At 42.8% G+C, this 12532-nt stretch overlaps 1 protein-coding gene across 7 annotated transcripts in view; it reads right to left on the bottom strand.

Annotated features, from left to right (window-relative positions):
• Positions 1–354: 354 nt before the first annotated feature.
• The window catches only part of LOC121271631 (CD276 antigen-like), a 93520-nt gene continuing 81342 nt past the window's right edge, over positions 355–12532 (bottom strand). For 5 of the 7 annotated variants that reach the window (XM_041177715.1, XM_041177717.1, XM_041177713.1 and 2 more), the window contains exons 10-11: positions 11016–11103; positions 355–1535 (exon numbers count right to left, since the gene is read on the bottom strand). In XM_041177715.1, coding sequence (XP_041033649.1) covers positions 1445–1535; positions 11016–11103 — 179 coding nt within the window. In that variant the 3' untranslated portion in view covers positions 355–1444. The remainder of the gene's footprint in view (positions 1536–11015; positions 11104–12532) is intronic. The other 2 variants (XM_041177718.1, XM_041177719.1) reach the window with 2 other exon arrangements.

The following is a 12532-nucleotide window of genomic DNA, read 5'->3' as shown; positions in this document are numbered from 1 at the left end:
AAATACTCTCGCTAAACTTCTCCACCTCTCAGCATTTAAGACTGTTAAAACTTAACTCCTTGACAAAGCTTTTAGTCACCTGCCAAAGGGCTTTGGGACATTTTATTACATTAAAGGTGCTTTATAAATGCAAGTTGTGGGTCGTTCAGTACCTCAAGCCAGTTGTGCTATTCAATTAGATTATGTCTGATTGTATCTTAACTTCATTTAACTGCCTTGGACCCATGACCCTTCATAACCTTATATCCAACAAAAATCCATCAGCCTCAGCTTTGAATCTCTCAGTTGGCTCCCCCAGCCTCGATAGTTTTTTTTTTGGGGGGGGGGGGGGGGGGGGGGGGGGGGGTTGGGGGGTGCTCCAGATTTCCACTAGCCTCTATACAAGGAAGTGCTTCCTGAGATCAGACAGGACAGCCTCGTTCCAATTTTAAGGTTCTGGAATCCCCCCACCAGAGGAAATTACTGCTTTTTTTACCCTCTCAAGCCCTTTAATCAACTTAATGTCACAATTCAAAGAAAGACAGTCTATTCCATGCATCCTCTCCTGATGATTTAACCCTTTTCATCCCAGTATCATTCTGGTGAATTTGCACTTCATCCCCTCCACATGGACAGGGAGAGAGATCACGGGCCCTGCTGCTTCTCCTGTTTCTGGGCAGAGGCAGGTATTTTACCTTGTTTACCTTGTGCCCCAGGTCTAAGGAAGTGCCTGCCATGTTCTCCACCTCTACAACAACAACAACCTGCCACTAATGCCCAACAAACTGCACTCTCCTCATCACACCAGGTAAGCAGGAAAAGAATCTGACATCATCATCTTGACCAATGATTTCTGTTGTCCTGTCAGTGTCCAAGACAGCCAATCCGGCAATGGAGACCACCCCGAACAACAGGCCAATGATTGCTGTTGTTTTGGGAAGTGAATCCAGGACCCCCAGTGCTTTGCACCTTGTGCACCCCCCTCTCACAGGCCTTGTCCCCCCAAGGCTAATATATATTTCCTGAGGTACAGTACCCAGAACTAAACACAATATTCTAAATGGAATCTAATCAAAACTAGAACAGAACATCTACCCCTCTGTGTTCCAGTCCCCCCGAGCTACAGGCTCATTTCATTAGCCTGTTTAATTCTTCATTGTATCTGCGTTCTAGCTTTTAGTAATTTTATATTTGGACTCCTACATCTCTCTGTTTCTTTACAATCTCCATTTTCTCACTGTTTAGAAAATGTTCCGGTTTAGCACCTATTCCACCTGCCCAAGGTTTCAGCTTCAAAAAGGAGAAAACATTATGTTAAACAATTCGTAGCAAAGTTTTATCTACATGGAGTTTAGAGCATATTCACTCTAAGCAATCAGATGAAACGTATACCAAATAAGTCAAAGGTACACAAGGAGTATATTATTGCATTTGCACTCGTTGTCCACAGGTCATTCCTCATGTTTCAGTCTTTCTCCTTTAGGTTCTTCATCTCTAATCCTTCCGTTAACAGTTGAATTTCAACACTACCTTGGCCTGAATGTGGCATCTTTTCTCTAAAGTAAGCAAACAGATAAAATGAACCAAAGCACAGAGCAATCCCAGGTCACATTGATAATCCAGCTAAGGACATCAAAACATGAAAAATAATAAGAGTTGGCCGTACGCCCCTTCATGCCTGCCCCACCATTCAATAGCAGGGTGGGCAGAATCTTCTGGCTGGCGTGCCAGTGGTGGACCCCACACGCCAGCGCTTAAAATGTCGCGTGCTGATGCCGCGCGAGCATCACGATATTTCGATCAGCGGGCGCGCTATGCAACGGGACGCGCACCCGCCATTAATTAAAGGCCTCGTTAAGGTCCTTAACTTGTCAATCATCAATGATTTTGAGGGGCCCGTGCAAACTTTGGCTTGGTGCAGGGGCCCAACGGACAGGTGAATAGGTGATTTAGAACAATGCTCCATATCCCTTGATTCACTTAGTGCTCAGAAGGGTACAGTGATAATCATGGGGGAATTTAATCTACATATCAGATCGGCAAAGATAGTGTAGATGAGGAGTTCATAGAATGTTTTTGGGATAGTTTCTTAGAACAGCACATTCTGGAGCCAACCAGAGAGCAGGTTATACTAGACCTGGTACTGAGTAACAAGACAGGATTAACTGATAACCTCCTAGTGAAGGCGCTCCCAGCTAGCAGCAATCATAATATGATTGAATTTTACAAGAATTTTGAGGGAGAAACGAGTGCATCCATAACTAGTATCTTAAACTTTAATAAGGACAATTATGAGGGCATGAAAGCAGAGCTAGCTAAAGAGAACTGGCAAATGAGGTTAAGGGGTAGGTCAACAGAGGTTTAGTGGCAGACATGTAAAGGGATATTTCAGAATACACAGAATAGATACATTCCAATGAGGAAGGAAAATTCCAAGGGGAGGACCCACCATCCATGGTTGACTAAAGAAGTTAAAGACAGTATCAAACTGAAGGAAAAAGCATATCATTACACAAAGACAGGTGGCAGGTCAGAAGATTGGAAAGAATATAGTAATATAGAGATGGATAGTAAGAGTTGCTATAGGTATTTAAATAAGAGTTAACAAAGTGAGCATTGGTCCTATAGAGAGTGCATCTGGGGAATAGATAATGGAAAGCAGGGAGATTGTGGATGAATTAAACAGGTATTTTGTTTTGGTCTTCACTATAGAGGACACAAGTAACATCCCAGAAATACCTGGAAATCAGGAAATAGAAGGGAGGAAGGAACTCGGGAAAATTACAATCACCAGGGAACTGGTACATACGAACATATAAACTAGGAGCAGGAGTAGGCCATTCAGCCCCTTGAGCCTGCTCCACCATTTAATAAGATCATGACTGATCTGATTAGTAACCTCAACTCTGCATTGCTCCTACCCCAGTAACCTATCACCCCTTGCTACCTAAGCTATCCGTTTCTGCCTTAAAAATATTCAAAATCTCTGCTTCCATTGCCTTTTCAGGAAGAGAGTTCCAAAGATTCATGACCCTCTGAGGGAAAACATTTCACCTCATCTCCATTTTAAATGAGCGACCCCTTATTTTTAAACAGTGACCCCTAGTTCTAGATTCTCCACAAGAGGAAACATCCTCTCCACATCCACCCTGTCAAGACCCTCAGGATCTGACAGGTTTCAATCATGTTTCAATCAAGTCACCTCTTACTTTTCTAAACTCCAGCAGATACAGGCCTAACCCATCCAACCATTCCTCATAAGACAACCCGCCCATTCCAGGTATTAGTCTGGTAAACCTCTGAACTGCTGCCAATGCATTTACTTCCTTCCTTAAATAAGGTGACCAATACACTGTACTCCAGGTGTGGTCTCACTAGTGCTCTGTATAACTGAAGCATAACCTCCCTACTTTTGTATTCAATTCCCCTCTCAATAAATGATAGCATTTTATTAGCTTTCTTAATTACTTCCTGTACTTGCACAATAGCCTTTTGTGATTCATGCATTCAGACACCCAGATCCTTCTGCATCTCAGAGCTCTGCAATCTTTCACCATTTAGACAATATGCCTCTCTTTTATTCTTCTTGCCAAAATGGACAATTTCACAATTTCTCACATTATACTCCATTTTCCAGATCTTTGCCCACTCACGTAACCTTTCTATATCTTTTTATAGCCTCATGTCTTCACAAATTACATTCCTACCTATTTTTGTGTCATCAGCAAAGTTGGCAACCATTCCATCTAAGTCATTTATATAAATTGTAAACAGTTGAGGTCTCAGCACTGATCCCTGTGGCACACCACTTGTTACATCTTGCCAACCTGAAAAAGACCTATTACTCTCTGCTTCCTGTTAGCCAGCCAATCTTCTGTCCATGTCAATATGTTATCCCCTAACCATGAGCTTTCATTTTCCACAATAATCTTTGATGTGGCACTTTATCAAATGCCTTCTGGAAATCTAAGTACAGTACATCCACCGGTTCCCCTTCATCCACAGCACATGTTACTTCCTCAAAGAGTCCAATAAGATGGTTAAACATGATTTCCCTTTCACATAACCATGTTGACTCTGCCTGATTGCCTTGAACTTATCCATGTGTCCTGTTCTTTAATAATAACTTCTAACATTTTCCCTATCTTGGATGTTAAGCTAACTGGTCTATAGTTTCCTGCTTTCTGACCCCCTCCCTTTCTGAATAAAGGAGTTATATTTGCTGTCTTCCAAACTAATGGAACCTTTCCTGAATCTAGAAAGTTTTGGAAAATTAAAACCAATGCACCAACTATCTCACTAGCCACTTCTTTCAAGACCCTGGGGTGGAGTCCATCAGGACTCAGACACTTGGCAACCCGCAGCTCCAACAATTTACTCGGTAGCACTTTTCTGGTGATTGTAATTTTCCTGAGTTCCTGTCTCCCTTCCATTTCCTGATTTATAGCTGCTTCTGGGATGTTACTTGTATCCTCTATAGTGAAGACTGATTATTCATTCAATTCATCTGCTGTTTCCTTGTTTTCCATTATCAATTCACCAGACTCACTTTCTACAGGACCAACGCTCACTTTGTTAACTCCCAGGGTCTTAAAAGAAGTGGCTAGTGAGATAGTTGATGCATTGGTTTTAAGTTTCCAAAATTCCCTAGATTCAGGGAAGGTTCCATTAGATTGGAAAATAGCAAATATAACTCCTTTATTCTAACATCTATCCTAACATCTGTCAGAGGGAAAATGTTAGAAACTATTATTAAAGATGTTATAGCAGGGCACTTAGAAAAATTCAAGGCAATCAGACAGAGTCAACATGGTTTTGTAAAAGGGAAATCATGTTTAACCAATTTATTGGCTCTTTGAAGGAGTTACATGCTGTGGATAAAGGGGAACCGATGGATGTACTGCACTTAGATTTCAGTAGGCATTTGATAAAGTGCCACATCAAAAATTATTGCAAAAATTAAAGCTCATGGTGTTGGGGGTAACATTGGCATGGATGGAAGATTGTCTAGCCAACAGGATGCAGAGAGTTGGCTTAAAGGGGTCTTTTTCTGGTTGGCAGGATGTGATGAGTGGTGTGCCACAGGGATCAGTGCTGGGGCCTCAGCTTTTCACAATGTATATAAATGACTTGGATGAAGGAACCGAAGGAATGGTTGTTAAATTTGCTGACAACACAAAGATAGATAGGAAAGTAAACTGTAAGAGGATATAAGGAGGCTACAAAGTGACATAGATAGGTTAAGTGAGTGGGCAAAGATCTGGCAAATGGAGTATAATGTGGGCAAATGTGAAACTGTTCATTTCACAAGAATAAGGAAGAATAAAGAAGCTTACTATCTAAATGGTGAGAGATTGCAGAGCTGTGAGGTGTCCTAGTGCATGAATCACAAAAGGTTAGTGTGCAGATACAGCAGGTAATAGGAAAGCTAATAGAATGTTATCATTTATTGTGAGGGGAATTGAATACAAAAGTGAGACTACATCTGGAGTATTGTGTACAGTTTTGGTCTCCTTATTTAAAGAAAGATGTAACTACATTAGAAGCAGTTCAGAAAAGGTTTACCAAACTAATACCAGGAATGGGTGGGTTGTCTTATGAGGAAAGGCTGGACAGGTTAGGCTTCTATACACTGGAATTTTGAAGAGTAAGAGGTAATTTAATTGAAATCTTTAAGATCCTGAGGGGTCTTGACAGGGTGGATGTGGAGGGGATGTTTCCTCTTGTGGGAGAATCTAGAACTAGAGGTCACTGTTTAAAAATCAGGGGTCTCTCATTTAAGACAGAGATGAGGCGAATTTTTTTCTCTCAGAGGGTAGTGAGTGTTTGGAACTCTCTTCCTCAAAAGGCGGTGGAAACAGGATCTTTGAATATTTTTAAGGTCGAGCAAGATAGATTCTTGATAAGCAAGGGGATGAAAGGTTATCGGGGTTAGGCAGGAATGTGGGGTTGAGGTTACATTCACACCTTATTGAATGGTGGAGCAGGCTCGAGGGGCTGAGTGGCCTACTCCTGCTCCCAATTCACATGTTCGTACCTATCTGCCTTGAATATCCTCAATGACTAAGCATCCACAGCTCTCTGGTGTGGAGGATTACATAGATTCACAAATCCTCTCAATGAAAAAAATTCTCATCATCAGTTGCAAATGGCTGAGCTTTTATGTGAAACTATGACCACTAGTTCTAGTCTCTCCAGCCATGGGGAGGCCAGCTCATGGTATCTGTGAAGGAATCCATGTAAAGGAATATGACTATAATGAAGGATTAGAGGGGTAAAGGAGTTATTTTTTCCTAGAAATAACAGCTTAAAGAATTTAAGACAGTTCATTTCTGTAAAAGGGTAAATAGAGTTCACAATGCACACATCTGGTGTGTACAAACTTGTGTCTTTTACAGCAATGAGTCAACTGATAAGAAGACATGCACCCAAAAAAACTGCACACAGGAAGACAACACAATGTAGGAATTGATAAGGAGATCCCACTCAGCTAGGGATTTTTACAACCTAGAACCATGTTATAATCTTAAGGAGCAGGCCCAAGACGAAGGTAAAAATTTTGACCACCAGACTTGCAAGCGTAGCTTCCCTAGAGTCAAAGGGGCCCATAACTTGCCAGAAACTGGTAGTTATATAAATTGTTTTAGAATAAGAGAGAGCTGTTTTTCAGGGGAAATTAACAAGAATCAAAACCCAATTTGGAACATAAGGGAGTGGAACCTAATTACAATTACAAGACCACCCCTCTGCGTAAGAAATTAGTTACATAGCTCAAGACATTCTTTAAGTATAGAGGAGCAAACTGGGAGGCTGTCAAATTCTCTTAACTAGCTTAGCGGGTGTCTCATTCGCTCAGGGACTAAGATAAATGTTTCTTTAATATTTAATGGAAATCCTACTTAAAATATTTTTATTGTAACAACTGAAAAGTAAAATTGGATTCTCTACTAGAAAGAAGATTGTATTATCTTTATCCTAGAGCCTATTTAACATTGCGATTGACTGTTCCCGTCATAACTTTGAATTGCATGTTCAGTTCTTTATAAAGCTTTTATATGTTTTAGAATTTATATTATGGTGAACATTACCTAGGAGTTTTTACCCAGACTCTAATAATAATCAGGAAATTATAATCTGGCTTTACCTGACTAAAAAGGCTATCTGGAAGATGGTAATAATAAAGCAACTGACTCCTTTCCTTTGGAGAGGGCTAGATAAGTCCTTCAGACCTATTTAAGTGCCTCCTTGGGTAAGGAGACCAAAACTGTACATAGTGCTCCAGGTGTGATTTCACCAAAGTCCTACATGTTGCAGCAAGACTTTCTTACTCTCATACTCCAAGCTCCTTGCAGTAAAGGCAAACATACCACTTGCCTTCCTAATTGTTTGCTCTACCTGAATTCTAACTGGAGTAAACAGAGTCCAACTTTCAGCAGACAGGCCCAACTATTACCGGGAAGAGCTGCGCTCCCTCTTACCCTTTAATTAGCTGAGTTAAATGAAATTCATTTTTAAGAAAAAGAAAGTTTGGTAAACCTTTTTTAAAGGACAAGTGAAGAAACAGGAAGTGTATATTATTTTTACCAGCTTCTGGTTATAAGATTTCTGGTCTGCAGACTTCAGATCTTGGCTCCCATTTAGGCTGAGGGTGTTGGGATGATATTGTTATGTCCTGGATACTCCACCTGCTGTTGCCACCCCAGACACCAGCACATCACTGTTCACTTGCTGCCCCAGCTTCTGCTCTTCCATTTTTTAGCACAAGGTCAAGATACCAGAATGAAAATAGGAAAGACACCCTCTGATAACAGAAACGAGGCTGACTTCTGAGGTGAAGGGATTGTCCAATGAGGAAAGATTGTGCAGGTTGGGCCTATTCCCAGGAGTTTATAGGTTGAGCCCATATCCAGGACTTCAGCAGTTCAAGAAGGCAGCTCCCCACCACCTTCTCAAGGGCAATTAGGGATGGGCAATAAATGCTGGCCCAGCCAGCGATGTCCACATCCCATGAATGAATAAAGAAAAAGACTCTGAGGAGGCTTGACTGGGTAGATGCTGAGAGGATGTTTCCTCTTATGGGCGAATCTAGAACTGGGGGCACAGTTTCCGAATAAGGGATCTGTCATTTAAGGCAGAGATGAGGAGGAATCCCTTCTCCCAGAGGGTCACTAAACTTTGGAATTCTCTGCCCCAGAGAGCAGTGGAGGCTGGGTCATTGAATAGATTCAATATATAGACAGATTTTTGATCCATAAAGGAGCCAAGGGTTATAGGGGGCAGACAGGAAAGCGGAGTTGAGGCCACAACCAGATTAGCCATGATTTTATTGAATGGTGGAACAGGCTTGAGGGGCCGAATGGCCTCCTATTGCTCTTATTTCTTATGTTCTTCTGTAAACATGGCACATCCTTTGCAGGAGATAACATAACGCTCAGCATGAAGGTTCAGCATACTGCAACATTCACTGAAAAAACTTTAGCCATTTCTTGCCAGTCACCAGTCATCATTCACCCTAGGTTATCCTAGATCACCCTTACTGTAGCGATGACTTCCACCAATTAATCAGAGATCGCTGGGCAGCCTGTAATCACCCGCTGTCCATGTCCGCCAGCCACAACCAGGATTTTATGATTCAGCCAATTCTACTTGTCTCATCCAGAAACTGAGCTCTGACCCCTTAATGTTAAACCTCCTTTGAACCACAAAACAAGCCAGGACTACCCACCAACTGATCCTACTCCTACTTCAGACTGCCATTTCCTAAGACTGCTTGATCTTGTTTTGCCATGTTTAGTTTTCTCTGCATCATATGTGTAAACCTATAGCCAATATTGCTGTGTCTGCGTGTATATACTGGGATTGAACTCCTCCACCCTCCCAGGCCTTCCTCCTCAATGTCACTATTCCCCAGCCTCTGCCAACCATATTCCTGGGGGCCCCTACTCCCCTGCCCATCATCTTCATTCCCACTGATCTCCAATAACTCCTGCTCCAAATTCAGTGAATTTAATATCCTCGTCTACAAGTCCCTCCTGTGGCCTCACCCAACTCTATCTCTACAACCTCCTCCAGCTCTACTTTCCAGGCATGACACCTGGTTCAGTTACTCAGGCCTCCTGTGCAACCTCCTCTGTCAGCAGCAGGTCCTGCCGCATCCTTAACCTAGTTTGCTGGAACCCCCTCCTTAAATCCCAGCATCTTGCTACTCCTCTCTCTACTTTTCAAAACTCATTGTCTGGAACCCTGGTTTCCACCATTGCTTCTAACTCTCCTACTCCAGTGTGAGCACACTTTGCTGTTCATTAAAGGTACTTTACAAATGTTGCTGAGGGAACTTTCTACTGATACATGTATGGGAAAACAAAACAAATTGGGGCACACCTTTTCACAAAGTCCTTTAGAAATATTTTGACCTGAAAATCTCACATTGTAAAGAAAAGCTATCTGGAATCTTCAATCCTAACCGGAACTGTATCAACGGCACCAGGAGTGAGCCCTCGGCTTAGTGCTAACATTCCCATTTCGAAAGCAGGAATGCAGGGTTCAGGCCCCACACCAGACAGTCCTGGCACTAATTTCTGGTCGACATCTTACATGATATTTGAGTCCAGTGGATCTGACCCAGCTCGAACCCCCCCAACCTTCACCATGTGGACTGTGGGAGTCCACAAAACCCTCCCTCTCTAACACTTCGTATGAAGATAATCGCCACCATGGAAGGTGTGTTCCCATCTGACTGTTAATCAGCCAGCAAATCCTTGCACTGCTTGACATTGCTCTCCAAAGGGAAGATTGTGAAGCTACATCAATCCTCCCAGATGATGTTGACCTGGTACACTTGGAAAGGGCATAGCCATACACAAACATATATATATCTACATAAAGCATTATCGAAAATCATCCTGTTTGTATCAGTTCTTAGTACTTGTGGAGAATCATTAAATGTTTTCTAATATTGTTAAACTCAGTTGATAATGAACAAGAAGAGAAAATTTGGAAAATTATTTCCATCTTTAATCTGAGACACTAAGATTAATTGTAGCACAACTGTCATCACCCAGTCTGAAATTAGACTAACTCAGAGATCCAATCTGGGAGTTTACTTACCTATGTGGCTTAGCAACACACCAAATTGTTCCTTTACCCACTAAGCCATTCCCTTCATGTTAGAGAGATTTTTGGGGAGATATTTTGCATTGAGTTCATTCCCCAGTGCAATGTTCTACAGGACTGAATTTTACAGTGAGGAGGGAGAAGGGCTGTGTACTGCTCACTTCCCCGCAAGAAATGTCAGTTCCAAACCGAGCAACTTTAAATAAGGCTGTTCGGCAGCAATGATATGCTGGGGGAAGCCTGAACAAGCTGAGGATTGGACTTCTGCCCCTCAGTCACAGGAGGTCCCACCCTCGAGAGCTGCAAGTCGCAGTCCTAACAGAATTAGAACCGAATAGTGGGCACTGTGGGAACTGCAAGGAGCACCCAGGATGAAAAGTACACGAGCACCAGAGAGAGATGAGTCCAGTTTGAATGGGGAGGGATCGGGGAGCCTAGGAAGAGGAGTGAGGGGGGCTGGGGGCAATTTTGAAGGACAGGGCAGGGAGGCACAAAGGTAGGGTGTGCCCCAATGTGTATAGAACATTTCCCCAAAGGCGATGACAACCTCTTTCCCATCCTGTCACCAAGCTTGGTGAGAATAGTGGCCTGCCCACTCTGCTCCACCTTCCACTGGCCAGCAGATTATGGCAGCAGAGGTGGAAGTCGACCCTTAAATGGCCAATAACTGGCCGTTTAAGGGCCTCAATAAGCCTACAGTCGTGTGGCTTAGTAGATGTCTCACCCACCCACCCTGCCCAGCCGGTATTATGGGGACCAGGTCAGGGGTGGGTGGTGTAGACACCTGACATTTCTTACATGCATCCTCCCCGCACCACCAAAAACACACCTGGCTGTGGGCCATAAAACCCAGCCCACGGCGTTTCTAAACCAACATTTCCACTTCATCAACAACAGACTGACCTAAAAACAAGAATACTTACTGGGCCTCAACTTCAGCACCTGAGAAGTTATATGAAGCCAGTTCGTACTGTTCTCCAGCCACATTACCTGCTAAAAAAAAAGTACAAGCTATTTTTTTTATATATCTTGCAGTGGATTTGAAGGTGGTTTATTAGCGTTCCTCAAGTTCAGGAAAGGAGGTGGGGCCTGGCTAGCTCAGAGCACTGCACACCCCTTCATCTGCCCCTGGACTTCGTGGAGCTCTCTCAAGGAGCATAACTAGGGTCGTCACCCCTTCCAGGATCGGCCCGGAGCCTCCAGGAATGAAAGGTCGTTCTCCAGGACACTGCTGTGTGCAACCCTGGAGAAAAATCATCCAGACATTAAAAAAGATTGGGTTTTTCTGTCATTTTCTTTGAACATTTCTCATTATCAGATATAAAAATATTGAAAGTGGGTAAAAAAAAAAGGCTGTTTGGCTGACAGTCAAACATCATCCAATTGGGTAATGAGTCTTTGTTCTTTCCGTTTGGCATAGGAAGGCCATACGTCACAAGGATGGATGTGTTGGCCGATTAATGGCTGGAGGGTGGGGGCAAGTCATGTGATGGAACCTCCAGGAATACATTTAATCACAGTTGGCAACCCAAAGCATAACTGGGCCGGCTGCAGACCCAATTTTAATAAGGCAGCACAAAATGTTTCCCAATGAAAAAAATCATTGATGAATGCATTTGAAATTGAGCTATCCAAAATAAAAAGAGCCGGGAAATATTTGATCTCTTCTGGGACAACATTTTAGGCACAAGAATTGGTCTGAGTTCCCCTTTGCTTGAGTGGAAATGGTCGGCCTTGATTCTTGCCCCTGATCACTCTCTGGTGACCTCTGCTGGGAAATGCATGTAAAAACATTAGTTGAGGGCACAATCATATAATCCATATATGAAAGAGTAGAAACAAAAACAGAATTACCTGGAAAAATTCAGCAGGTCTGGCAGCATCAGCGGAGAAGAAAAGAGTTGATGTTTCGAGTCCTCATGACCCTTCAACAGAACTAGGTGAATCCAAGGAAGGGGTGAAATATAAGCTGGTTTAAGGTGTGTGTGTGGGAGGGCTTGGGGGGGTTGGGTGGGGGGAGAGAAGTGGAGGGGGTTGGTGTGGTTGTAGGGACAAGCAAGCAGTGATAGAAGCAGATCATCAAAAGATGTCACAGACAACAGAACAAAAGAACACATAGGTGTTGAAGTTGGTGATATATATCTAAACGAATGTGCTAATTAAGAATGGATGGTAGGGCACTCAAGGTATAGCTCTAGCGGGGGTGGGGGGAGCATAAAAGATTTAAAAATATTTAAAAATAATGGAAATAGGTGGGAAAAGAAAAATCTATATAATTTATTGGAAAAAACAAAAGGAAGGGGGAAGAAACAGAAAGGGGCTGGGGATGGAGGAGGGAGTTCAGGACCTAAAGTTGTTGAATTCAATATTCAGTCCGGAAGGCTGTAAAGTGCCTATTCGGAAGATGAGGTGTTGTTCCTCCAGTTTGCGTTGGGCTTCA

The sequence above is a fragment of the Carcharodon carcharias genome, chromosome 31 (assembly GCF_017639515.1).
Source record: "Carcharodon carcharias isolate sCarCar2 chromosome 31, sCarCar2.pri, whole genome shotgun sequence".
NCBI lineage: Eukaryota > Metazoa > Chordata > Chondrichthyes > Lamniformes > Lamnidae > Carcharodon > Carcharodon carcharias.
This window is presented reverse-complemented; position numbering and strand designations above follow the sequence as displayed.